At 32.0% G+C, this 27955-nt stretch overlaps 2 protein-coding genes across 53 annotated transcripts in view; both read left to right on the forward strand.

Moving 5' to 3' along the window:
- LOC139514264 (hypoxia-inducible factor 1-alpha-like) overlaps positions 1-8876 on the forward strand; it is a 58553-nt gene extending 49677 nt beyond the window's left edge. The window contains exons 12-16 of one of the 3 annotated variants that reach the window (XM_071303213.1): positions 2244-2353; positions 3077-3318; positions 3872-3894; positions 4056-4136; positions 4789-8876. In XM_071303213.1, coding sequence (XP_071159314.1) covers positions 2244-2353; positions 3077-3318; positions 3872-3894; positions 4056-4136; positions 4789-4905 — 573 coding nt within the window. In that variant the 3' untranslated portion in view covers positions 4906-8876. Of the gene's footprint in view, positions 1-2243; positions 2354-3076; positions 3319-3871; positions 3895-3925; positions 4137-4788 lie in introns of those variants that run through there. The other 2 variants (XM_071303211.1, XM_071303214.1) reach the window with 2 other exon arrangements.
- Positions 8877-14612: 5736 nt separating this feature from the next.
- The window catches only part of LOC139514265 (regulator of G-protein signaling 22-like), a 56995-nt gene continuing 43652 nt past the window's right edge, over positions 14613-27955 (forward strand). For 7 of the 50 annotated variants that reach the window (XM_071303236.1, XM_071303261.1, XM_071303265.1 and 4 more), the window contains exons 1-2: positions 16350-16494; positions 25840-25928. In XM_071303236.1, coding sequence (XP_071159337.1) covers positions 16437-16494; positions 25840-25928 — 147 coding nt within the window. In that variant the 5' untranslated portion in view covers positions 16350-16436. Of the gene's footprint in view, positions 14970-16292; positions 16495-19836; positions 19971-21544; positions 21910-25839; positions 25929-27955 lie in introns of those variants that run through there. The other 43 variants (XM_071303228.1, XM_071303255.1, XM_071303239.1 and 40 more) reach the window with 21 other exon arrangements.

Genomic DNA, 27955 nt, shown 5'->3' on the forward strand with positions numbered 1-27955 from the left:
ACACTTTCACTAAAATTAATTTGGCTCGTTTAATTTTCATAAAACTTTGTCAAAGTATTTACTTTGAGACTTTAATAAAAATATAAAAATTTTAAATTTTTTGAACCAACCGTTTCGTCAGAAAAATTACACTGGTTATATAGCAGTTTGACAAACACTTATTTTGATGATTGAGAAGCTTAATATTCCCTTTACAACACAACGTAATTAAAACGTATAGCTGATTTTACAGAGTTATCTCCCTGTAGTGTTAGGTACCACCTTAAATATAGTTTGTTATAAACCATGTCAGTGGAAGTACTGACTACTGAGCTGATGAATGAAAACAACACATTATTAATTTCATGCGTCCGAAGTGCTTTTCTGGATTAACCTTCATCAGAAAGGCTCAAAAGCGTTTTATATTATATTAAAACTGTCAGTTGTTTGAAATATATTGTTTATATCAATACCGAAATTGCACACATATTTTTATTAAAATTATAAGACAAAAGCCATTGAATTTTGAAATTCAACATTTTCTACTAGGAAAATTGAAGTTCAGTGTTTCTAAACTTAAAAATAAAAACAAAAGCAGTTACCTTAAAAATTAGGACAGCATAATATCTTTCTCAGCAGTAACATGTGTAAGGCATCAAAACAAAATTATTTTTTTGCTCTCATGTCTTTAAGATACAAGCATTTGTATAACTATAACTTTTGACAGGATAACTATTTGAATTTTGATTAGGAATTCTAATATGACGTGCTTCTTTAGCTTTGTAAAGAAACCATACTTTATTATCCAATAAAATTAGTTTACACATGTGTATATTGACTATGGCAGAAAAATTAATTTTATCAAATTGGTATACACATTTAATGTATTTCATTAACTTAGGACACTTTCAAACACTAAAATGATACACATTTTGTTACGAATACTTTTACAATGACAACAATGTGTTACAATTCGAAATTGACATATTTGGCCTAGATATCGCAACGTTCATGTTGGCTGTTCTAACTTCAAAATCCCTCCCTCTGAAAACACATTTCATCTATCCTGTTAAAAGGCATGTATATGATAGTTTCATTGAATCATGATCTGACGATAAAATATAAAATAAAGTATAGGTTAATTATAACTGTTGTACTGAAATGACAAAATTGTTTCATATTTATGATAAAATGGATTGACCCTAGCAGGGAATCGAACCCTATTCTCCTATAAAAAAATAGGCGTAATTACCAATATACCACCAAGGTTTCGGAGTCCATTTCCAATCCATTTTACAAATGCAACAAGAATGTCACTCAGTATTAATTTTAATCATCATGTAATACAGCATTTGAAATCGTCAGATGCACAAAGGCGTGCCCTTTCATCAACTTTACAGGGTGTAGCTACCGCAAGTATAGTCCAAATAGTTATGACGTCTGGCAAGGCTTTTTTTTCTGGGACGCCGTCGTAGGAAGGCGTCCCAGAAAAAAATTAAAATAGCCTTGCCAGACGTCATAATTATTTGGACTACAGCAAGTATAAATGAATCTCTGTCAATGGGCCCCTCCTGCCAAGTCTCAAATGTCAGCACAACTTTATCAAGGAATCCTCTATCAGATATGAACATATTTACCAATGCTACAATAACCGGCGGAACATTTACAATTAATTTAGTATATAAAGATCGACCTACCCGATTCTCCTTGTGCATCCACCGCCATTGACAACTGACTTGAAAATGTGCATGTCAGAAATTGACCTCAAAGAAAAAGACGTTGAATTATAACTTTTCTGTTATATTGTGACACAAATATTGTTTAAGTTAATAAATTTGTTAATTTCTGTTTCAATTTTGAATTTTAGAAATACAACTTTGCCAAATTAAACTGGTTTGAACTAGTTGGATAAAAATCAACAGGGAGGTTGATGGAAGAGCCTACATAAATACTGTACACTTATACACAGCGAACATAGAAATTACCGTAATTGTCCTAATCAGAATAGAAATAATTTATGTTAGCTATACTTAATTTTAGTTTTAACATGGATAGGCATTATATTCGTGTTATTTTAGCCCTCGCTATCGCTCTGGCAAAAATAATCACGAATATAATGCCTACCCATGTTAAAACTACAATAAAGTATAGCTGGCATCAATTATTTCTTAAATGTACTAGAAGAAATAGAATGTTGTACTATATGAAAACCAAAGTAGAAATATTAGGAATTTGAAAATTGAACCATACTTTTATTTCCACAGGAATTGAGCATGAGAGCTCCCTATATATCAATGAATGCAGAAAATGACTTTCAGCTTTACCCACCTACAAGTGAAGAGTTACTGGGGCTAAACAAAGATTTCAATCCTATGTAAGTTGGTAAGATGGTTGCAAATAATATGCAATACGACCTATATATGATGGAGTTTTTATTTGACCCCAAAAAAGATTTGGGGTTCCTATAATGCTATGATTTCGTCGTCCGAAGACACATTTGGTTTCAGGACAATAACTTTAGTTTTAAGTAAATGGATCTCTATGAAATTTTACAAGAAGGTTCATTACCACAAAAGGAAGATTGGGAATGATTTATGGGGTTATGGTACCAACAGTTTAGGAATTAAGGACAAATGGAAGCAACTTTTAAAAGTGTATTTTACTTTAAAGCAAATTTGAACTCAAAACATGCATTCTCAATCTTCACTTTCATGCATTGCTGTTTACATGATAGACTATACATGTACAAAATGGAGAAAGGCTGTGACTTTGATAAAAATGATTTACCAATGAATTAAAGAAGTTACATTATCAACTTCACCTATTCAATTTTCTTTACAATAGTTTTTGAGTACTGTAAATTCAGAAATTATTGCGATGTTTTATTATTGCAAAAAATGCGACAGGGTTAAAATCGCAAAAATTTACTTGCATTTAAAATTTTTTATATAAATTAAACAGGATGTTTCTGAATATTGCAAAAATTAAAATTGCATTTTAGTGTAAAATGACAAAATCACAATAATAAATGCACGCAATAATTTCTGAATTAACAGTAATTTGGAATAATTACAACTAGAATTTCTCCTTACTTCAGATTCTATGAAAGAACAGAGTCAGTGTTTATACCGAAGGAGAAGATATTCCCAGATCCGCCAAAGGAAACATCCTCAAGCCTTAGAGACTTATTGGAAGCCCAAAATGCTCTATCCAGTATAGAGAGGCCACAGGATAAACAGATCCTTTCAATGAAAAGACCATTAGACAAGAGCAGTCTTGAGAAGGGACCACCTGCAAAGATGTTTAAGAGGGAAACTGGACCACACACAAGTCCAAAAGGCAAGTTTTTATTTAACAAACAAAAAAATCCAGAAATTACCAAAAAATATTAAGCGCCACAATAGCCGGCACCCAGCACCAACTACCAATCATCAATAGCTATTTTCTCTTGGAAAAAAACCCAGGAAGTACACATAATATGTAACAATAACTAGATGATGTCATACTCTAGGCAAAGGTTTCCAGGATTTAAGTCAAGTTTTTGTGAGATACACATTTCAGCAACTAGTAGAATTAAACCAAATAAATTTTAAAAGAATGTAGTTCTACTGATTCTGCAGTTGTACTTTTTTTATATGAATTTTCTTCTTTTTTTTTGTCTGTAGAAGATGTTAGATTTATAAACATTTTTCAGAGTAAATTTAATTTAACAGACTTACAGTTTGGCTATTGAAGTACATTTTCTTTCATTTGCACATGGGTCATCTTATTTGCTTGCATATATGTCTAAGTAAAACGACAAATCATATAAAACACATCTCTTTCATTTTATTCAATATTCTCTGTCTATGAAAAGAGATTTCATGTTATATTTAATTGTATTTTTTTTCAGCTAAGTCCAGTTTCGACAGTGTACTCATGTGTTATCTTATTGTGTTTTTTTTAGCCAAGTCCAGTTTTGACAGTGTACTCATGTGTTATCTTATTGTTTTTTTTTAGCCAAGTCCAGTTTTGACAGTGTTCTCATGTGTTATCTTATTGGTTTTTTTTTAGCCAAGTCCAGTTTCGACAGTGTTCTCCTCAACCTGTTGTTGACAGGGGAGGACAAGCAGTATGGTTACACAACTAAAGATCTGAAGTCACCTAAAGTTCCAAAGGTAAAATCACTGCCATTACCAGTAGATCAATGCCATTTTACAGAAGACTTGTTTTCCCATATAACTAATTTAATACTTCAAACTTACTAAATTTTCAAGAGCAATTCATTTACGACCATTTTGGAGAATAGAAATTTAAAAGAATTTAAATCATGGAGATTATGACAATTATATTATATGAATACATATACAAAGTTCAGATATCACCAACAATGAATGATTGCCAAGAATTGCTGCCAATTTGGCTACAAAGAGAAAAACACACAAAAAAAAACAGTATCAGTAAATTGGTTTTCATATGGGAGCAGGTTTAAAACACTGACTACACATGTTCCAAAACTTAAACCACAAGATTTTGCTCCATGACACAAAATGTTCATCTCCATCAAGAAAGAAAAACACAGATAAAACTCATATCAAACATACCATTGTTTTTCCTTGCTGTCCAAATTTCCCTCCATCATCCTTGTTATCCCCTGTTGCTGAGCAAGCCTATTATATTAATTATTTGTAGGTATTTTCTCTTATTATGATAGAAAAACAAAGGATGTACATAAAAAAGTTGCTACTTGAAGTTGAGTAAGCAACAATTAATTAATCATTTTAAATCACAATTAATGTAACTATATCATACTTGATTCTTTGTTATCAGGTGACTATAGCCCAGCCAAGAGCAGCTCCAAACATATCACAGCCACAGCGGACCATTCTCCCAGGAGAGGACCTCTGGTATACTCTCAAGATGATGACTCCAGACGTCTCAATGTAAAAACTTGACTCAAATGAAAGCTTGATAGTGTGTGTAGTCATCTATATATTCCATTTGTAGTAACTCTATGATGACATATATCGTATATTGTAAGGTGACATATATTGTATATTGTATGACGACATATATTGTATGATGACATATATACTGTATGACAACGTATGATGACATTAATAGGGCAATGCCGTATTTCATCATCATTCTTTTGGAATTTGCTTCATAGCTATGGTACGTGTAACATAAGTTAAGATCCCAAGTGCAATTATGGTTGGTACATAAAAAGACATCAGCTTGATTTAATAAAGTGCAGACGAGATGTTTGACGGAAATTATAAAGCTGTGGTATATAGGTAATTTCGCTTTCATGTAAATAAAAGATCAAAGCCATGGAATGGAAACAGGGTACAGTGATAAGAACAATGTTGTTAAATTGACTATTGACAAATAGATAGATACGGACCAGCCTTCATTTACTCATTTTCAATTCTTGGTGGTGTGTTTCTTTCATTTCTATTCCTGAGGCCCTGTGCAAACCAAAAAAAAAAGAGAGAATAAGTTTTCACAAATAACTAGTTTATTTTGAATCCCTGTTGTGTAGATCATTTGTATAAAATCTTAGGCTATCATAATACATGTATAACAAGAGGAGATTAGAAATTTTTCATGAACACTGGGAAAAGTACAGATGAAATAAATTGTTTGTTAAATTTGCTGTGATGTTTTTTTCCTTGGCACTTCAGTCACATTTGTTAAATTTGTTGAATTTTTGTATCAATATTAATTTGTATAATTGAATAATTTTAACACTAGATCTAGAATTCATTGATTGAGATATTCTATTTAAGTTGACTATCATGTTTTTACTCATTCTGGCCAGCGTCAGAAGGTTTTTAGCATTTCAAAGTTTGTTTCTTTCCCCTTCATCTATTATGTCCATTATTATTTATTGCAATTTTTATAATCCCTGTTTGCTTCTCATTAAACAAGTTTGAAAATCGGCCATCATGTTATTAATGTACATATAAATGTATATATATTAAAATAAGAAAAGAAAAAACAATCAAAAAAGATTAAGATATACAAAAATCCAAAAATTTGTAAAAAAAAAAATCCAAAAAAAATTAAAAAGTAGAAAAAAACACAAAAAAATAGTGCGCCATTTTCATCTTGTTATTGCATATCATCTTTATATTCATTTAGCATGTACACTTTTTTATTTCAAATTATTAGCTTAGCTTGCTTATAAAAAAAGACGGTTTGTTTCTCTAAAAGATATAAAAAAAAATAATAAATTAATAATTAGAAATTTTTTCTTTCTCTGTTAGTGTAGATATGAATAGTCTGACATTTCTTCTATTTTTTGTTTTAGTCATTTATATAAATAAGGGTTTAATACCAGTATGTCACACCTTAATTTTGTCATTTGTAACTCTTTTTCACAAAAAATCTTGCCACAAAGCTGATAGTAAGTTAAAACTGAAATTTTTATGGCTTACATTTTCTTGAATTATTTTTTGTGAAATTTATCATTTTAACTATAAAAGATCTTTAAACGTGTTGAATATCAGTATAGTAAGATACAAATATGTAGAAATGAGGACAATATACTGACAAGTCAACTTATTTCTGTTTCAAATGTTTAAATAATACCACACTTGTGATTTTACTTTATTAGCTGATTAAAAAATCTTACCATTAAAATCGCTCTGAATTCCGAAATATTCTTTAACGACTTTAAATCCTTTTTTCTCGTAAAATTTGTTGGTGAAAAGATTAGTTGGTCTCTTAAGGGATCATGCGTTTTTATTTTAAAATTTCGCTTAACATTTACATTTTTTATGTTCTATATCTATCTATATACATGTAGAGAGAAAATTCATGATGGCAGATTTGAGAGCAAAAACAAAAACAACCCAAAAATAGTAGCACTGTACTTATAGCTTTGGGCTGGTAGCTTTAACTAAGGGATATATCATGTATAGTTTCTCAATGATTTCTAATCTATTGGTTTCAACATTTTAACATCAAAGCAAATAGAGTTGTCTTTTCCTTACATTGAATACAAGATATTGAATCCTTGTTCAAATGTTACTTTTCCAGTGATTTTAAAATCTAATTCAAATATATATTTTTAATGGAAGCATGAAGCATTTGAACATTTCTTATATATTTTAGTATTGTTTTTGTACAGATATTGTTAAGTATTGTGATAAGTTTATATTGTGTGTGGTATTTTGTTTTCAATCCACAAATATTTTTACATTGCATTTTGAGAGTTCAATCCATAAGAAGACATTTGTTTTATAACATGTGTAACTTTTTTCAGGTTACATGTGCAGCCTGCCTTATTGTTGATGATGATATTACATTGTTAATTATTGTCACAAAATTATAATTATAGAAAATAGTGTGTGGAAATAGTTTCACAAATGCTTAAAAAGAAGTGCATCATTTAACTTTTTTTTAAACTTTAGGAGGAAAGAGAAAACTGACACAGATCTTAAACATGAGTCAAAACTGATAAAAAAAATTTAGCTGCATGCCATTTCTAAATCAACTCTCCACTATAAAGTCCATTTCAGTAGATACTGTTTCTTATTGCAGAGCAGCATTTCATGGTGAAACACCAAATGTCAGTCGCATTATAAAGCCACATTTCATTTGCTTATGTGTGTTTTTTAAGAGCCTTACTTGGACTAAAATGATATATGTTTAAAAAAATATAAAGCTGTTGAAAATAATTTTTTGAAACAACTATGCAAAAATAGAAATATATAGAGATTTTACACAAATCATCACATCTTTTTCATGAACAATTACAGATTGTTTTTATTTTTTTCCCGAATGTTTTCATTGCATTAAAGCTCATTTAATTTTCAGTTAATATTTTCACAACATATCAGTCATATTAGAATTTAGCTGCAGAACCATAGTTTTCGTGTTCCTTGTGATATTTCTTGATGGTTTGCTGAATATGGTCTGCAAATTGTCAAATAGATATCATTGGTATCATAAGAGCTATCCCCTACAAAAAAAATTTAAATTTGAACTTCATAAATATGGATCCCAAGAAACAGGAGAAGAATTAGTTCAAATATTGTTTGCATAAATCAAATGTCAAATTTTTAATTCATTTTAACTCTGCACAAAAGAAAATTTAAATAATTTGTTATGACTTTAAATCATATAGTTAGATACAGAATAGTTACATTTTATTATCATTTATAGTCATAGAATTATACATGTTATTTTGTCCTGGATATGCTTAAACTATTTGCAACTGGACATTAAGCATTAAGCAAAAGTCAATCATGTTTGTCAGCATATAGGTAAAATCTTCATATTTCAGATGCCAGTATTGTTACTTTATCTCCTTCTTTTTTACTCTTTTTTGTTTTGACTGAATTTCTATAAATAGAATTTCCATGTTTAGTTAAAGATTAAGATTGTGACATGTGCCCATGTGCCATATTGTAAGAAGATTAAGATTGTGACATGTGCCCATGTGCCATATTGTAAGAAGAATTTTTATTAGTCTACTGTGGATTCTTTTATTTTCGTTGGAACCAATTTTTGTGGATTGAGGAAAACTTTTCGTGGATATTTTATTTCGTAGTTTTGCTAATGTCTATATATAGGACTATAGGAAATTTGTTATTTGTTGAATTAACTTCCTGGTTCACCGGTAACAACGAAATCCACAAAATTCAGTAACCCACGATTAATAATGAATCCACAGTATATATAATTTGTGTTTTGTTTTGTTTTGTTTATGTTTTTGTGTTTATTGTTTGTTTCACCACATTATCAAGCATACTAAATTCATTTACACAAAATTCATATGAACAATAGATAGCAGAACTGTAACTCTTGCTATTCATTGTAAACTGGCCATTCTCCATTTTTGGATCATATATTAATGTTTTGTCTGTATATTTATGGCTTTATTAATAAAATTTTATGGCCAGAAATTTTGTTTTTGTTCACTCACCAAGGCAGACTGGATATTTGATGTACTAAGTCATACTTACTATCTGTATCATTTATATGCTAGCTTCTTTAACTACACAGTGTATTGGTATCTAACTTCAAAGCTAGCTATAAAACCAGGTTTAGTCCACCTTTTTCTACATGAGGAAATGCCTGCACCAAGTCAAGGTTATGACAGTTTATTCCCATTCTATGATGTGTGTGAGCCATTTGATAAAGGAACTTCTGTTCCGAATTTTCCTTGGAGTTTGGATTTTTTTCTATTTAACTGTTTTCATTGACATGTTATTGTACTATATGACAGTCTTATGGTATTAGAACCTGGATGTTTCAGATTGAGCACTCAGATAAAAACAAGTTGTCCTTGTCCAAAGTCAGGAATGTGTTAGTGAATTTCTTATTCTTTGAGTCTACTTATGATAGAAGAGGGGCATTATGTTTTCTGGTCTGCATCCATCTGTTAATCTGTCCATCCCAAATCGGTTAAAACTTTTGGTTAAAGATAGGTTAAAGTTTTGAATTAGGGTATTAGAAGTTTGATGTCAAATCAACTTTAACTTTGTTTAAAAATTTAATCAAAGTGAACTACATGTATTAAATATGTACGTCAAATTAGGGTTTTGACCAAGATTTCAAGGTTAACTTGATATGGAAATAAGGCATATTGTCCTAAAGACACATATTCTTGTTTTAAGTGTTTTTGTCTTTTAAAGAATTTACTAAGGATGGTAGATCTTTGTCTTTTTCAAATGTGCTCACAACTTGTCTAGATTTATTTTTATGAATCTAGATTAGGGTAACTGTGAGCAGGATCTTTCACCCTTCTGGATCACCTGAGATCTATCCCATTTTTAGATGGTTTCTTGTTTCTCAATCTTTAAATAGTTTTGTATGTTTTAGTTTCTTGTGTACAATTTGGAAATTAGTATGGCGTTCATTATCACTGGACTAGTATATATTTGTTTAGGGGCCAGCCGAAGGACGCCTCCGGGTGCGGGAATTTCTCGCTACATTGAAGACCTGTTGGTGACCCTCTGCTGTTGTTTTTTATTTGGGCGGGTTGTTGTCTCTTTGACACATTCCCCATTTCCATTCTCAATTTTATTTGTATTGTGAACTGTTATTTGTCTTTTTATATCTTTTGTATTTGCCATGGCATTGTCAGTTTGTTTTGAGTTTAAATATCCCATTGGTATCTTTTGTCTTCCTTTCTTTTGCCCCAAGCTGCACACCCTTTTGGGCTGCTTCTTTAACCTTCATTAGAGCATACAAATACATTGACATGTTTGAAATTGCTCAGAAACTACCATCAGAAGTCGATAAATGTCAATTCCAGATCTTGTGGATTCTTTTGGTAAAGAATCGTACAATGTTCTTTGGTTGCTGCTCTGAATTGACTTTATGGATGGACAATTTTTACCTTGAGTTGGTCATGCCATATGTGACAATGGGCATATGACATTTGCGCCGATTTTGAAAATTTTCATTCTTTCATTTGCGCCGATTTCATTTTTTAATTTGCGCCGATTTTATATTTGCTCCTAATTAGATTTACAGGTAAGTTAATATTTGTATATATACTGTACTATACTATTGATAAAATCTGGTTATAATTGTTGTTCATTTATGTTTAAATTACTTTTGATTCATATTGTTCTGGAACTTCGTTGTAACACGATGGACATATTACACACTGAAACGAGCCGAGGAGTCAATTCTTTAGTCATCGACGGTAATACATATAGGAAGGTTAGTGTCTTGAAACATAACAACATATCTTACAAATGTACCATGAATCGTGTAAAGCATAGTCACCACGGATTCTAGTGTCAAAACACTGGTCGAGCATTAACATGTGGCAGATGTCCGAAAGACAGAGGTTTTTCGGTGTGAGTCAAGGCTCCGTGTTGAAGGCCGTACATTGACCTATAATGGTTTACTTTTATAAATTGTTATTTGGATGGAGAGTTGTCTCATTGGCACTCACACCACATCTTCCTATATCTATGTTATGATTGACAATTCATTACATTTATACAAATGGCTAATGGAAGAGGTCTAAAATGATAAAATAAAAATTACATGACTTGGATGGAGAGTTCTCTCATTTGCACTCATATCACATCTTCTTATATCTATTCACCTGTAATTTACCTTAAAAAAATCGCCGCAAATGAAAAAAATAATCGGCGCAAATGAAAGAAAAAATCGGCGCAAATGATATGCAGATCGGCGCAAATGCAAAACGCCGGTGACAATTTTGACCTTGAGTTGGTCATGCCATTTGTCTGAAAAACAAACTTGCTTACATCTATGTCATTTGGTCATTTATGGACAGTTGTCTCTTTAACAAACATTCCACATCTCCTATATTAACAAATAAAAACCATTTCCAACATGACATTATATAGTTAATAAATGTATTTGAATAAGTGAAACTATAATCCTTTGTCCCTTGAAGAAAATCTTTGGCAGTTGCTACCTAGCTTTAGGAAATTATATGTCAATATGCAGAGCATCAAAGCAACCAAAAACCATATTGGAGAATAAAGGATTTTTCAGTGGAAATGAAAAAGGAATGACTGTTTCATCTTGTTACATACAGACAATGGTTATCGAATATTTTTCTTTGAAATACAATGATTTAATTACTACTACAATTATCTTATCTTTAACAAAATTGAAAACAAAAGATAAACAAAAAAACAGAATAAAATGAAAACACCTCACATTTAACTAGAGATTTAATCAACATGTATGCAATATTCATTTTCGTTTATTGTTTTGCAGTCGATGTGTTCTTGTTTTGTGCTGTTACACCAATGTCCCAGTTAGGGGTGTACTAGTTTAACGCTTCCACACTCTATAAGTGATTGTCCCACATCGGGAGCCTGTAGTTGAGTGGTTGTGGTTTCTTGCGGTTTGTCATGTTTTTTTCTTTCGATTGTTGTTATGTTGACGGTGTGTTGTGCTGTTACACCACTGTCACAGTTATAGGAGAGGGTATAGATATAGAACTATAACTAGCCTTTTATATCTGACAATTCGGTAGGGCTTTGTTCATTGTTGAAGGTAATACGATGACCTGCAGTTGTTGTTTTCTATGTCATTTAGTCTCTTATGAAGAGTTGTCTCATTAGCAATTATACCACATCTTCTTTTTTATAACAACTCATCAGATGGATACAAATAGAAATACATCTAACAAAAACATAGAGTGGACGTTGCAGGATACTTACACATACCCACAAACAGACACTAAGTGCAGATCTGAGAATACACAGTTACTAGCAGATTACTGGTGAAGATTCTTCTCGTATGGTTCTATTTCGTCCATTGTAATGTGGTAATTGCTTACTTGGAACTTAGATTAGTGGAGGATTGACCCAGTATCAGTTATAGTAGATTTCGTTTTAATATTCGAAATTGTTTCTTACACGATGTCTTATTATTCAAAGTGATGGCAGTACCTGTAATGCACATGGACCAAATGAGCTAGGAAGTACACCCCTGTTATATAACGCATGTATTTTTTTCTTTGAAAATGTCTTATCTTTAGGTTCTCCGAAGCCTAATGGTTGAGTTAATATATAAATAAATAATAGGAAGTTTTACCAGTATGAAATAATCGTAAATCAAAATTATTTTTTGTGATTCTTCATTTCTGAAAATCAACTCAGACAAGTGACCAGAGCCTTGTACTCAGTAATTTACATTGATAAGGCTGGGTTGCAGTGTGGAAGCAATTTTTACACCTACCGTGCAGCCAGTTTAAAATTCATCAACACTCATTATTCAAGGCAAATTTTCGTCAAACTTTTCTTGGGCTCTATTGAAGAGGATGATTTTAAATTTGGTGTGTAGCTTGGTACTGTTGAGTTGTTGTGTGCATGCAATTCTAAGGGTCAGAAACGGTAATGGTCTTATTAAAAAAATTGGTTAACCCGGGAGAAAATATGAAATGAATGATTGATTGATTTGTGTTTGCATGATGAGCTAAAAGTATGAATGTTGAAATTGGAGGGCAAGTGATTTAACTTTCCACCGATGACGATTGTTGCTGATACTGTATGATGCCCTCTAGATGTCTTTTTTAATATCTTTGTTGTTGGGATGTTTGCTTATTTGCGTATACCCTCAAGTCTAATTATATGCAAAAGACAAGAAAATTGTAAATCTTTGTCTTCCTTTTCAACCCCCTCCCCCTATTACTTTTTAGAATTATTATAAAGAACCAATTAATGGAATCAAACCAAACATGGTATGCCTGTTCCTTGTGAGGTACTGAAAAAGCGTTGTTACTTTGATGCCGATCCATCATCCAAGATGGCCATCAGCATATGACTTAGTTAAATATAGGACAATGCAAACAGATATTTTCTTTCCGAGAACCACAGAATGGAATTAAACAAAACATGGAAGCATGTTCCTTGTGAGGATCTGGCCAAGCGATGTTACTTTGAAGCGGATCCTTTATCCAAAATGGCTGCTAGCAGGGGACTTAGTTTAACATAAGACCCCAAGGGAAATACATACAAATGTCTTTTTCTAGAGACTCACTAAATGGAATGAAATATAACATGTCATGAATGTTTCTTATGAGGTGCTGACCAAATGTGGTTACTTTGAAGTCGATCCATCATCAGATGGCCGTCAGTGGGGGGACTTAGCTCCACATACAACACTATGGGTAATACACACAAATGTCTTCTTTTATATAACCACTGAATGGATTGAAACCAAATATGGCATAACTGTTCCTTATTAGGTGCTGACTACGTGTTGTTACGTTGAAGCTGATCCACCATCCAAGATGGCCGCCAGGGGGAACGTCCTTCAACATAAGATCCTATAGGGAAAACATACAAATGTTATCGTATAGAGACCAACAGAATAGAACGAAACCAAATGAGGTATTGGCCAAGTGCTGTTACTTTGTTGCCAATCAATCATCTAAGATGCTTTCCAGCATTGTTTAATATAGGACCATATGCGAAATACATACTTCTTTTAAAGAACGACTGAATAGAATGAAACAAAACATGACATGAATGTTCCTTATGAGATGCTGACCAAATGATGTTACTTTGTAGAAATTCAACCAATCAAGATAGCTGCCAATTGGGGACTTAGTTTAACAAAGGATGCTGTGGGAAAAATATACACATGTCTTCTTCTAAGAAACCGCTTAATGGATTGAAACCAATCATGGCTTGGACGTTTCTTTTGAGGTGCTGACCAAGTGTTGTTACTTTGTAGCTGATTTATCATTGCCCTTACTAAGTCATTTTCTACTATTTTAATGAATTTATCGGTAATTTCTGTAAACTCTACAAAAGTCTTCTTCATTTGATTAAACCCCAATCAAAATTAGGGTATCTTTTATGATTTAATATATTTTTACATGATTTTCAAAATCAAAGCAGAATCAGGTGAGCGACACTGGCTCTTTTGAGCCTCTACTTTGTTTTTACAATTAATAGAAAAGAAAGATTTTGAGTGATCGGTTTGGGTGTCAATACTTTTGTAATTCGAACAGAAAACAACTTTTATTAGATTAAGAAGGTTATCGATAATGATTGAATGGCATTCATTGTATTTGTTTGTTTTCAATTGTTCTTTGTTTCACAAGTGTGAAGTACACAGAGGTGAAACGTATGTCGGTTGGCCTTTAAAGTAATATTTGCTATATATTTAAATAGTCGTTACAAACACAAGTCTATATTAATTTTGTTGGGGCGTATAATCTTTCCGGTATATTAGAGACCCATACAAAGATCCACCTAGTGGTCTTTCAATACAAAAAAAGGGCTATATTGAATGAACTACCTATGAAGTATATAGAGCGATATGATCCGTTCTGTCATAAACTTTATACTCTATATTAAAACAATACAAAAGAAAAATTGTTCGTCAGAGTAACCATATTCAGTCAACCTACATACAAACATATATGTAGTATGGTTACATTGGATTTAAAGTTGTGAAAATTGTGGAATGAATGTGATGTTTTAGGAATGTATGATTTTAGGATTTATTTTGACAAATTCTTATGGCGCAAAGTAATTTTGCAGGTAATAATGATATTTTATATTTGCACGGTTAAACTGTTTTTCATAATCATATGTTCTTTTATCTTTGCTTTCTTGATTTGCAAATCTAAGTGATGATTGCTATAATCATGAAGCATTATTCAGTATATATCACTTGCATGCTACAAATAGTTGAAAATAACATTATCCAAAGCAGAGACATATAATACATTATTATCATATGTCTCTGTCCAAAGTATGTTTATACATATATTATTTTTTTTAACTATTTTTATTACTTTTTTATTTCACAAGAAGTTATTGAAATGATATTTGGTAGCAGACAAAGGTAGTGATCGAAGAAGAAGTAGTATTTCATTTAACGGTATTAGCGCCAGCGTCAGCAATTGAAGCTTCTTTCTCTTTTTGTATAAATCTACTGGTTGGTTCTTAGTCTCATTCTCTATAAAACGAGTTATTTTGTCATGTCTTTAATCCCCGCAGATTCCTAAACTAACAAGGCCACTCAACTATAATCGAAGACCCTGTAATAACCTCTTTAAAGATGTCTCCGATATCGACGTGTTGCTGAGTTTCAACGGTTTGGCGTTTTTGTCCCTATTGTTTTTATCAGCTCTAGCACGTTATATATATTTTTTAACTTTCCATTTTTTGCCGTGGAATTACTGAAGAGAATCGAAATGCGCATCTGCTCTGCTGCAGTAAAATTGATACCATTAATGTCATTGCATTTCTTATTGACGTATTTCACACGTCTCTTTTTTTTTAATTGCAAAAATATAAGAACGGTAATAATCTAGATCAGACACATATGCTATCTATGTCTTTGTATAACTCGATCTATTAATGAATATTTAGGTTAAGAATTCAAAATGTTTGCAGCACACACAGTACTATATAGAAAAATAGCAAGCAAGCTAAGCAAGCTAACCAAAGTCTTGCTGTACATGTATTAGAAAACTAGCTCTAATATAAAACAATAGTATCAGAACTGAAGCTACTCCAGTAACTCCGGCAAGGACATTTTTCCTTTTGATATTAAAGAATTAAAAAAAAATCACGGTCAATTCAAAATTATTTTTTGTCGGAACTGTTGAACATCTGCTGTTGTTGATCATTCCAGTAACTCCAAGGATTCAAGCCGTTCTTTTAATAAAGATCAAAAATTTTCCCGCACTTCCCTACTTAAGGAAAGCTTTCGTGACACATTAATTGATTGAAATAATCCAAGATGTTCACCACCCTTAGGCTAATTGTTTGCGTTAATCCATCAATAAAATTTAAATCCCACTAATTACATTTATTATCAATATTACTTAATACCGTAAAAAATTAAATACCACCAGTTCAATCAAGTTATTTAATAAACAACATGGCGCATGGGAGTTCCTAGCAACAAACAATTGATCTGTGACTATTTTAAATGTCATTGATAAATTCAAAATATATATTTTCATCTTATGATTAGAAAGTGAAATTAAGGATTAAATGAAACGGGATGTTTTGTCTGCGACGACCGACTGTAACTCGGTGTTCAAGATGAAAGGTTAGTTAACTCTTACACTTCAGACCATGCTCCTGTAACAACAGAGCATACATCAATCATCAATTAAGCATACATGTACATGTAATTTAAATATCGCGTTTAAATAATAGTTTTAATAATTCATTTGTTAAATTTAGGTCAATCATATTTCATGTTTGTTATGAATTATAAGGCAACGCGAAGACAACTAAAGGAATGTATAAACTTTTATTAAACAGTTATGGCATAGGTTTACTTTAAAACTTTTTATCGTTGACTAACGGACATTACAATAATTTTAAATAAATAAAGCCACCTGGATTACACCTTTAAATGGTTTATATTGCTACTGGTATTTATAGTACTGATTTTGTTATAACTTGGCTGACAAATAATATATAAGAATACCTCCCAAAATCAATGTGTCCCAGCAAACAGTGGACAAGTAAAAGCTTATCAAGGCCCTACATTTGACTAACTTTATATGGATTAAAATGGTTCAGAGTTAAGCCTTTTGATATGGCGATAAATTGAAAGTATAGTCTTCCAATGATTGGAGACCAGTCTAGCTTATGGACTTTAGAAAGTATCGGATTCGGCACCAACAACTGGATGCTCATATTTCATCGTATAATCATGTCAACTGAACAACTGAAGGCTTGTTGGTTTGGTGTCAGCATACATGCTTTTTTTTTGGCTTATAACGTATTTTGGGTTGATTTGAACATGAGTGCACTTTATTATGTTCAAACAATAAATTTTGACTGGCCCTGATGATTAGTGCAGCAATCACTTTGATGCCGGCCAATATTGTTTGGTTATTTTGGAGAGTGCATAACTAATGTTTATTTGTCAATTTCATGTTGGTGCCAATGAAAAACCACCAACAGCATGTTAATGCCATCAAATTTTGTTTGTTAGTGCTGTCTACTATTGTTTGTTTATGTAGCCAATTGTTGTTCGTTGATGCTGTCAACTGTTGTTCGTTGATGCCTGCGAACTGTCGTTTATTGATACTGTCAGCTGTTGTTTATTAATGCTGACAACTGTTGTTCGTTGGTGCTCTTAGATAGTGTTTGTTGATGGTGTCAACTGATGTTTGTTGTTGCTGTCAGATTAATGGTTCTTTTTTATGCTTTCAACAGTCTTGTTTGTTTATCATGATTCCGTATAGGATTACTTATACTTCTAATGCAGCTTGCCATTTTCAAATATGTCGACATCAGTAAACCATAGACATAGAACAGTGGTGGTCTTGAGATTGAAATAAACTTCGTTCGTCCGCTCATAAAACTGACGTTGCATGATCATACTTGTATATTGTATTTTTGTCAGCATACACATGTATCTGTTACTTCCCTTCATATTGTAAAGAACAAACTTTACTTTAAATTTCTTCCATTGAAAATTATCTTCCAGAATATTTCTGCCAGCCAGTGCAAATGGTATTCCATAATAGTTCTTCCATTTGAAACAATATTCCATATTGCTTTTTTGTTCTAATTTGGAACCAATGTTAAAAAGCTAGAGGAACTTGACTTCATATGTCTGCCACCACCTTGTCCCTCATATGTCGCTTTTTTCGATTATTATTGATATGGAGTAATGGTATCCCTGATACGTCCACCGTATTATAAAACGATGGAATGCAAAGCTCAGATCGTCGCTTCGTACTGTTAGCCGTAAAAGACATGTGTTTACTAAATCCTCTCCTCCAGTTTTTTTCTGCCTTGATTCTTTTGGTCGGTAATTGGCATGGTTTATTACTACCGTTCATGTCTGTTACTTAGATTTCCTAACCCTCATTTTGAGAATACTTGTATATCTTATGCTAAGGTGAATAGAGTTTATTACCAAACACAAGTTGTTCCATGTCTAAATCCACTGACTACCGATGATAACGCAGTGTGAGGAGTCGTACTAAGAACTTCAACCCCTATAGTTAAGACAGGTATTTGGTAGTTTCTTAGCAGTGACAAATGTTGTACAATACTAGAACAGAAAAAAGAAGATTATGTACACATATATCAATGATAATTGTCACTCTGTTTGCATAGAACTTAGATTAAATACATATAAATGTTGTCAGTGTCTTGTTAAGGTAGATACTGTGTTTGTCATACAGATTTTGATTAGTTCTAACATTTAAGTAAATACATCTTAAAAGTTTGCGCGAACATCCTTAACTGTTGGAATGTAAGTATAAGACAGTGATTTACTTTTCTATAGGCCGTAGACAAATAGAAGTAAATTGTATGATGTTAATCCCCTGTTTTAAATTTATCTAATTACTTATGGGTTACTTGTCTGTAGCACAAAGTACTCATTCATCAAATATTTTAAAAGAAAAATGATAGGAGGTAGTCATTGTTAAATAAACCTTGGATACATGGGTGTATATGTGTAATAATCATTTATTTCTGTTCGAACTACATGCATATTAAACATGGACGTCTGTTTGAACTAAATGCATATTCAACATGGACGATGAAGTAGATTTAGTTAGTATTTGCTCAACTGTGGGCTCAAATATATGTAAGTAAATTCAGATTTTGTTTTTTTATACGAATAAAAGAGATTTGGGGTTAATGTCATTAAGACAACAAGCAAAAACACAATAGAACCAGAGAAAACATTTACATTTTGCAAGTACTTTATGGCGTCAGAATCACGGTACTGACACTCTAAGAAGCATTAATTTATAGTTTTCTTGAAAACGATAAACCTATAGACCATTACGATTTGCACATTTAGTATCGCAACGAAAGCGAACAGAGTTGATACTTTCCATAAAAAAATACATTCCAGTTGACTCGCGAGTAGGATATCGAGCCTTTTGCGTCTCTGTCTGTCTTTCTATCGAACTGAGGTGTTAATACGAAAACGGGTTACGGTATCTGGAACTGAGTTCACTATCACGCGTCCCCTCCTCTACCAATTAGGCATCTCCTATATCTATATACGCAGTAGTAAGTAAGCAGTATTTTCCTTTTGTTAAATGTGAAAACCAAGCAGTTTTCATTGAATTCTATTATGCATATTCGCTGTGTCTTATTTTGATGTATAGAATAAATCAGATATATAGACAATTATTATTCACTGAAACCCACTTGATTGTCAGATATTTATTCAGGATCTGTTAAAAGTGATAGTAAATATTTTCACCGTAGATTCTATCGAGCTGGTATCTAAATATTTAAAAATTCAAAGGTCGTTGAAAAGTGATGCTATTCATACAGAATATTGATTCAAGTTTCAAAGTAAATATTGTCTTAATTCAGTGACTTAGGTACCGCTTAATAATGTGGATGGTAATGGCTTATTAATATAGACACCATCAGTTGAAAGTTCAATTTCGGAATGGTGGGTTGAATTAGATGTCTCAATGAATACTACATTCGGAAGGTTCTCCTCTCGAACTTCATCAGCGCAGTGTAACATTGGAGATAACTTACAGGATGATTTATCAGATTTTCAGGGAGAACAGTTATTTCCAGGTAGGGTAACATTTCAAGATTATGGCCCTTGTTCGACAGATAGGATGGTGTTTTTCAGTTTTTGATAATTTGGATGCAAGCAGAATTATTTACCAGGATATGTTCATGTCACTAGATACATGTATGTTGGTTAACACAATAATGATAGGTCAAACCATTCGGGGCTAAAAGTGTTAATTTTGGATCACAATCAACTTTTGGCGGGGGCAGGGGATGGGAAATAGAAGAGCAGGAGAAAAAAGCTGAAATATGGCAAAGTTTGACAAGTTTCTGCGATGTTTTTTTCAGAACCATTGTAAAATGTACCACGGATATCACTATAAATAAATTATGCTTCGTATGATTATTTTGATAATTTGAATAAAAATGAATTCGATTTTACTGCTTTATATACCGTACACAACTATGTAATATAATAGTAGTGCGAACACGTAAACTTCTAATTTTCAAATCGATCGTCAGGCCGGTCATTGTGTTAAAAAGTTGCATGTGAGTTTAGCTCGATTATGTTCAGATTACTAAGTTCAGTCATTTCGCAATTATGTCATTGTAAGTTTGGTCATTTTGTCGTATTTTGTCTTTTAATTCATTTTTCCCAACCAGTGCTTTCTTGTATACTTAATTGTTTACAATCGATTATCGTAACAAAACTCTCCGAATGAAGTATTTGAATATAATGGAAAATTAAATGAAATTTGATTTGCATGATAATTTACGCAGAACGTGACCTTTGCACAATAAGAATCTTAAAAAATAAACAAATAGGTGCCAATATATATATAAAAATGCATTTATATATTGATTGGCGATTAAAACGCCTCCTTCTAAACACGCTTAAAACAGGTTGTGTTTAACAGTAACTAAACCATCTAAAACAAATACCAAGTGACGAATGCATTTACCTTACGCTGAAAGAAGTATAAAAAAAAACTCACCACATCACTTTTAGCTAATAAAAATAGTGAGCCCGTTTTGCAGATTTTGAAATATACTTTACAAGCACTTACATGTGTTTTACCTCATTGTATACCATCGCTTGCTTGTCTTTGAGATGAAGAACAGCAAAAAAAGAGACATTCCGCTTTGCCCTTTTTTTTCATGGCAGCTCGGACAGTAAAACTTTGTGTTTTTTCTTCATTCTTTTCTCAAATAAAATTGTAGTTATCAAAAACGCACAAAACACTAACCTGACAGGAGCAATGGTGAATTCTGGCTATTTAACTACTCCAGAGGTTTTAATAAAAACAAAACCCAGCTGGCCATTAAAAACATCCATCTCTATATGTTTGCTTTGCGATTGACAAAGATCAAGTATAGTATCTTATCCGTAGTTTCGGATAATCCTGGCGTGTTTACCGAAATTCTGATAATTGTATTAGCAACCAGTGACATTGGAATGAGTAAACCAATAGCTAATATAATTTCTTTGAGATAGTAATTCGTTTCAAGTATATGACAGCATATTGTAATTTTCTCTCGTAAGGACACTGTAATTATTCAGTTCTCCTTGTAAAAAAAAACTTAATAAGTTTCAAACTTAATTATGAAGGCTTTTCTCATAAGTGACAATATACATTCTATTCATAAGGTTTAAAGGCAAAGGTGGTCGAAATTAACATACAATTTTGTTTGTGCGTTTTGTTCCTAAACCACCGTATTACACAAAAGGCTGATAGTATTTATAAAATATCGAATCATATTTATGGTGGATGAACGTTGCCATGAAACTTATTCTGATGTGATGCTTTTAAACTCAATCGATTTCACTTTACAAGTGTAAATTATTTCAAAATGAGTTACTCCAACATAGGATCCGAAGGTTCACTCTGGTTCTCTGGTATCTCGGAATATTTGAAGGAGTTAAAACGTTTACCACATTCTGTATCATGGGCTCCTAATATGCCATGGACTGCTTGGACATTCTTAAGCCTTAAAACAGGTCAGTCCACTTTTGCGCTTTCTAATCATAATGAAACAAGAAAAAAAGAAACAGTAGAAAATTGGATAAATGTATACATTTTTGTCTTTTCTTGTTCAAAACCTTCGTCTTATTATATATATTAATTTACTATAGTATTGCACGATTGGTCACTGCAAAAATACCTTTATATTTAGGTTTATATATTATTTAGGCGATCTGATAATGTACAAATTAGTCTACCACACTGTAATAACAACGTTTATTTTGAGACAAAACATTACATAGTTTTTGTATGATGAAAAGTTTTCGAGTTACTCTACTGATTAATGAAACATCGTATGGTATTGACAGAAAACTTGAAACAAAATACTATTAAAATCAAGAATTTTTCAATTTTGTGTCGGATGGGCTATTTTTGGTAATACAATTGAGAAACATACTGTGTTGAACAAGGTAATTATGTTGGTAACATGCGGAGTCCAGCATGGTCGCAAATAAGCAAAAAACAGTTATTCCGGTGGGGGTCTGAAATCTGCTCGAGTCACGAGAAGCTAAACATTGAACACAAGTTCTTTCCATGACCTTCTCTTTTTGAAATGGCTGCAGTCAACTGTGTTGCACAACAGTATACTCCAAGTATACTATCGTTCCAACATAAAACATCGCCTTACTAATAACTTGCATTCTGTGTTTGATTAAAATCATCAATTTAATGCCTTTATCAAATGTATGCGGCCTTCTTGTTTTCACGGCCCGCATTCGAGGTAGTGTGATCTAAAAACGATAAAAGACTGTCATTATAAATTACTGTATATAGTTGTGTTTAAACGCACGTTATCTTGATTTTAAGCACAATTACAAACATAATATTATCAGCTTCCAATCAATCATGGATCGAAGCTTCAACCTTGCAGAAGATTGTCATCCGTATTCAATCCTAATCCGATTATACATTTAGAAAATGAATTTCCGGTTTCATGTATCGTATATGGAAAAAAGCATGACACAAATAAACTGCAAAACTTAAGTATGACAACAATGGTAACTACGGTTGAGCATGTAATTTTCTATAAATCATTGATTATCACTGTAACTGCAGATCAGTCGTAACAGTCGTTAAAATAGTTAGTCGCTCCTTGTTCTGGATTGGATGCCATGGACTAACACTGTCTTAGTGACCCTGAGTGAGAGTGACTTTGTTTACAGTAATCAGTGTAAGAAACCCATACAACTAATATTATTATAAGAATTGTTTACTAATACATGATGACTTTTGACACTACTGTTCTCTTTGTCTTTCTTCGTCCAGTGGCAGATCCAGAAATGTTCATAAAAGGGGGGGGGGGGGGGGGGCACAGACTGCATGAAAGCAGGCCCACTCTGGACAGTGTCATGCTTCAGTTATTCCTTAAATGTTCAACCAAATTTTTCCAACACAAAAAGGGGGAGGGGTGCTGGTCCTCTGAAAAACCCTCTTAATCTACCTCTGCAATCTTCATTGCTGTTATTAAAACTGCAATTTAAAAACAAATAATAGTCTTTTCAATACCTCTAATTTTTCAAATTAAATTGACTAATTGATAAATGCCAATCCACACACATTGGCTATGCCATGACAATAGAACACTTTTTTTTTATCAATATAGTATATAATATAAAAACATACCTACAGTGTACCAGTAGATAACATCATTGTATAAACAATATGAACAAAAACAAGTACTTGCAGGAAAAGAATATTATAGAACCATATCAGTTATTGATACATACAAGTATTGGAATTTAAAAAAATAAAATCAAAAAAATCTATATACATTCTGAATGCTGAAGGTTAAAAGGCACACTGATTTCAGAAAGCAAGATACACTTGTGAACCATTTACTAAGTTCACATATGTATAGCAATTACATACTTTTCCATGAGGGGAATTTTTATTTAAAAACAAATTTAATTACTATCATTTATTTTATCACTTATACACATGTTAAGGCTTAAAAAACTGTTAAGAAAATCAAGATATTTACTGATTAAGTATATTTCTTTGCCAAGTTAAATTTGAAGTCAACATTTAGGTTATCAAAAAATGTCAAAAAATCAAATAAATTATTTATCAAACAATAATTAAATTATATTTAAGAAATAAGCAGAAATTTGTTGACTGTATAGGGAGTAGTCATGAATTCTTTGCAATTTGATTATGATTTTGTGTGTTATTTAAGATTTAGCAATCAATTAGGTAAGAATATATTCATATTTTTATTTATTCATACTTTTTTTTTTCTATAACGTAGAGAGTGATGAAATGGTTAAAACCTAAACCCATCCCAATCATGTCAATGCCATTTGTCCATATTTTTTCATAGAGCTGCCATTTTGATCTTGCTGTAATGAATTGGAAGCAGTGATTCAGCTAGACACTGAGCTGTTTTTTATTTTTTCTCTTATGTGTGGCTTGAATTTTAGTTAAAAAATGTCCTAAACACTTTTGTTATAAAAAAGGAAATTGACCTGATGCCTCTGCATCTCTTTTATATAAAATTGAACATAAATATTGATCATTAATTATGCTAGAATGACAAGTGAATAGTTTTTTGTGCAAGACTGTATTTGTGAAAAGACTCGCTTAGGTCTAAATGATTCACTGGAAAGTTGGTTTGAAACATAAAATGTTTAAGGATGATAATAAACATACCCGTAGCCAAGGGGGTTTCGGGGGGTTCGGACGAACCACCCCCCCCCCCCCCCCCCCCTTGAAAACAAATAAGCACTGTTAAAGTCAACATTATGTTCGAATTGTGACTGTTAAAGTCAAGTTTGTGAGTCCAAATAACCCCCCCTTGGAAATTCCTGGCTATGGGCCTGATAAAATTGAAAATGGAAATGGGAAATGTGTCAAAGAGACAACAACCCGACCATAGAGCAAACAACAGCCAAAGGCCACCAATGGGTCTTCAATGCAGATATAAACACCTGCCCCTGGAGGCGTGTTTCAGCTGGCCCCTAAACAAAAATGTGTACTAGTTCAGTGATAATGGACATCATACTAAACTCCAAAATATACACAAGAAACTAAAATTAAAAATCATACAAGACTAACAAAGGCCAGAGGCTCCTGACTTGGGACAGGCGCAAAAATGCGACAAGGTTAAACATGGTTTGTGAGATCTTATTTCTGCAATGCTGATGTCGCATAAACATGAAACTAAATCTTATCTTTTACCATCTTTGCTAGCCAAGGGTTAAGATCCATTCTTCTCCTCTCCATCCTTCATGATGTAAAGTTGTGTGAGATATTATAAATACCTACCTTTAGACGAAATATATATCATAACCACATCAGTTTCATCAATTATTCTAGAAAGACCAAGATATTGGGAGCTCAATACATAGAAACAAAAAACACATTAAAAATATTATTGAATGCTTTTATGAAGAGTTGTTTGAATAAAATATCCAATATTGAAATAAAAATTTGCTCTGAGGGGTTAAACATTTGTAAATCTAAGGTTTAGTTCACTGAAGCATGCTTTTTGGTATGTACTATAATGGTTTTAATACCCAATATATTTTTGAATGTATTGGGAGAAATTCAAATTGTTTGACAAAAGTTTTTTTTATGGGTAACACTTGTAAATGTTTGTGTGGAAATTAAGTGTTTCACCAAGAGTTCATGTTGAATGAATTATCAAATATATATGAAAATGTTAAGGAACCCCTTTTCCACTTATTCTACCAAAGTTTGAAGGAGACTGTAGCACAAGATGGATCAAAACTAGACCTTCTTTCATTCAAAACAAAAAAATAAAAATTCAATCATGTCATTTCATAGTATTCCTGACCAAATTTGGCTAGTTGTGCAGTCATCATTTGTCATTTAGGAAATATATTGAATCATTTATATACAATTTATACAATTTTAATTAAAACTTTTTCTTTTTTATTTTTCAGCTCTTGAAATAACCGGAGAAAATTTAGAGGATCTTTTAGCCTATGACGATTTGTTTCTGGATTATTTCAATGCATTCCTGTCTCTCCCTGTAAGTATGTTGATCCCTGTACTGTTAAACGTGTTATGTTTAAATCCTGTATTATTATCCACGGAACCTTCATTTGTATGTAACGTACAGCCTAGGTTAAATCATTTAAACCGTTAAGTAAGTGGGTAAACTTCCAAATTCAAATATTTTAATGTCATGAATAGAAAGTATAAACAGTTTTATCTGATTTATAAGATTGAATACATTACAATTGTATAGAAAAAGATAGTAGGTTGTCAGATTTTATTGTTTGAACTAAATAGGGAAAAACAATGTGTAAGGAAATCTATGATAATCCAAATTTTCATTTTCCTGACAATTCCAATGCATATCTGGTATGGGATTTTAAAGAAAACAAAAAGTTCAAAGGGTTGATACTTTCTTTTCATCTGAATTCTTAATGCAAGACATTATTGTTAGGACATTATAATAAGTGTACTGTAGTCCTAAAGTTCATGTCCATAGAGTACATATATATTACAAATTTAGACAAAATAATTTTAATTCCAAATTTGATCATAAAAAACTTGATTAATGAAAAGTAAAATATTGAAATATTTTTTCCTGACTCTCAAACTGGTTTATCATATACATGTACTTATATCAAATTAACACAGAGAAGACTAAACATTGTGGAAAAATGGAATAACATCACAGCCTGTTCTATCTGTGTAGCTCGAACAGACCCTATATATTTGGACCTTGAATCAGTGGTCTTAGTCTCTTATGGTTTAAAAAGACAAGAGACTAAATTGTCCTTTGTAGCCATAATCCATTCAGTGAGAGTACTTGTTTTCCAACTTTTAAGTTTGTGACTTTCTTATGGTATTTCCATAGAATTGGTTTCCCACAATTAGAAATGTGTTGAAAATATTTGAGTTAGTAAATGAATAGCATAGGCAGATTAAGATGGGGTCCCCCTTTTTGTGGAAAAAATTTGGTTGATTATATAGGGAATTGCAGAAACATGACTGGAGCAGGTCCCATTTAAGCAGTCAATGGGCTCCCACTTATTTAAATTTCTTGAGCTGCCATTGCATAGTTTAATATTTCAATTAATTATTTGATTATGAAATTTGGTTAAAAAAAAACAGTTTCCTAAAGCTCATTGGTAGTCAAATTATAACTTCAACACTCAACCATACAAGTTAGTGATCAAATGCAGATTAGTCACTAGTACCTACAAATTTACCAAATTTTATAACTTATATAGGTATGTTCCATAAGATGTCAAGAATTCAGTTTGAATGAGGGGAGCTTCTTTTTTACTAGTAAATTACTCAGGTACTCAAATGTAGTTATTTGTTTAATGAGGGGAGTCAACATAGTTCTTCTTTGTAACAACTTTTGAAGGGTTCGGCAAACAAAATGAATTTATAAGTAATATAAAATACTTACAAAAGTGGTACCTTGAGATATTATTTTAAATTTTACAGCATTTGTTGTTTGTGGGAAGAATTGTTTAAAAAAATATTATGTGTTTGTCCTACATTGTAAGTCAGAAATATTAAAATGGTTAACCTCTGTCAAAAAAATAGTTTTTTGTTATTCAAAGAATTTTATGTTGATGGTGGATCTTTGATAATGTCTGTAAAATTTGTTCACAACTTTCATAGTCTTTCTTTAATTAAGAGCTGAACATATTTTATTGACACTTCTTTTTGCTACTGAAGATTAAGATTTGACCTCTAGATGCCTTTTAAGCTATTGGTATGGTTAGATTGATGTCTTGTTGATATATAACAACATCTTTAATTCATATGGATAGAAACTTTGCAAATGGAAAACAATTTGTAAATAGATATAGGAAGATGTGGTATGAGTGCCAATGAGACAACTCTTCATCTAAATAACAAATTATAAAAGAATTATAAAAGTAAACAATTGTAGAATTTATTCCAAATTTCTTAGAAGAGATAATATATCAATAGGAGATTACAATGTATTGTGGACATTTGAGCTACTGATCCATAAGTCTTAAGAAAAAGATGATGTCCAATTTACTTTAAAAGTGGATCTTTTGATGC

The sequence above is a fragment of the Mytilus edulis genome, chromosome 3 (assembly GCF_963676685.1).
Source record: "Mytilus edulis chromosome 3, xbMytEdul2.2, whole genome shotgun sequence".
NCBI classification, from domain to species: domain Eukaryota; kingdom Metazoa; phylum Mollusca; class Bivalvia; order Mytilida; family Mytilidae; genus Mytilus; species Mytilus edulis.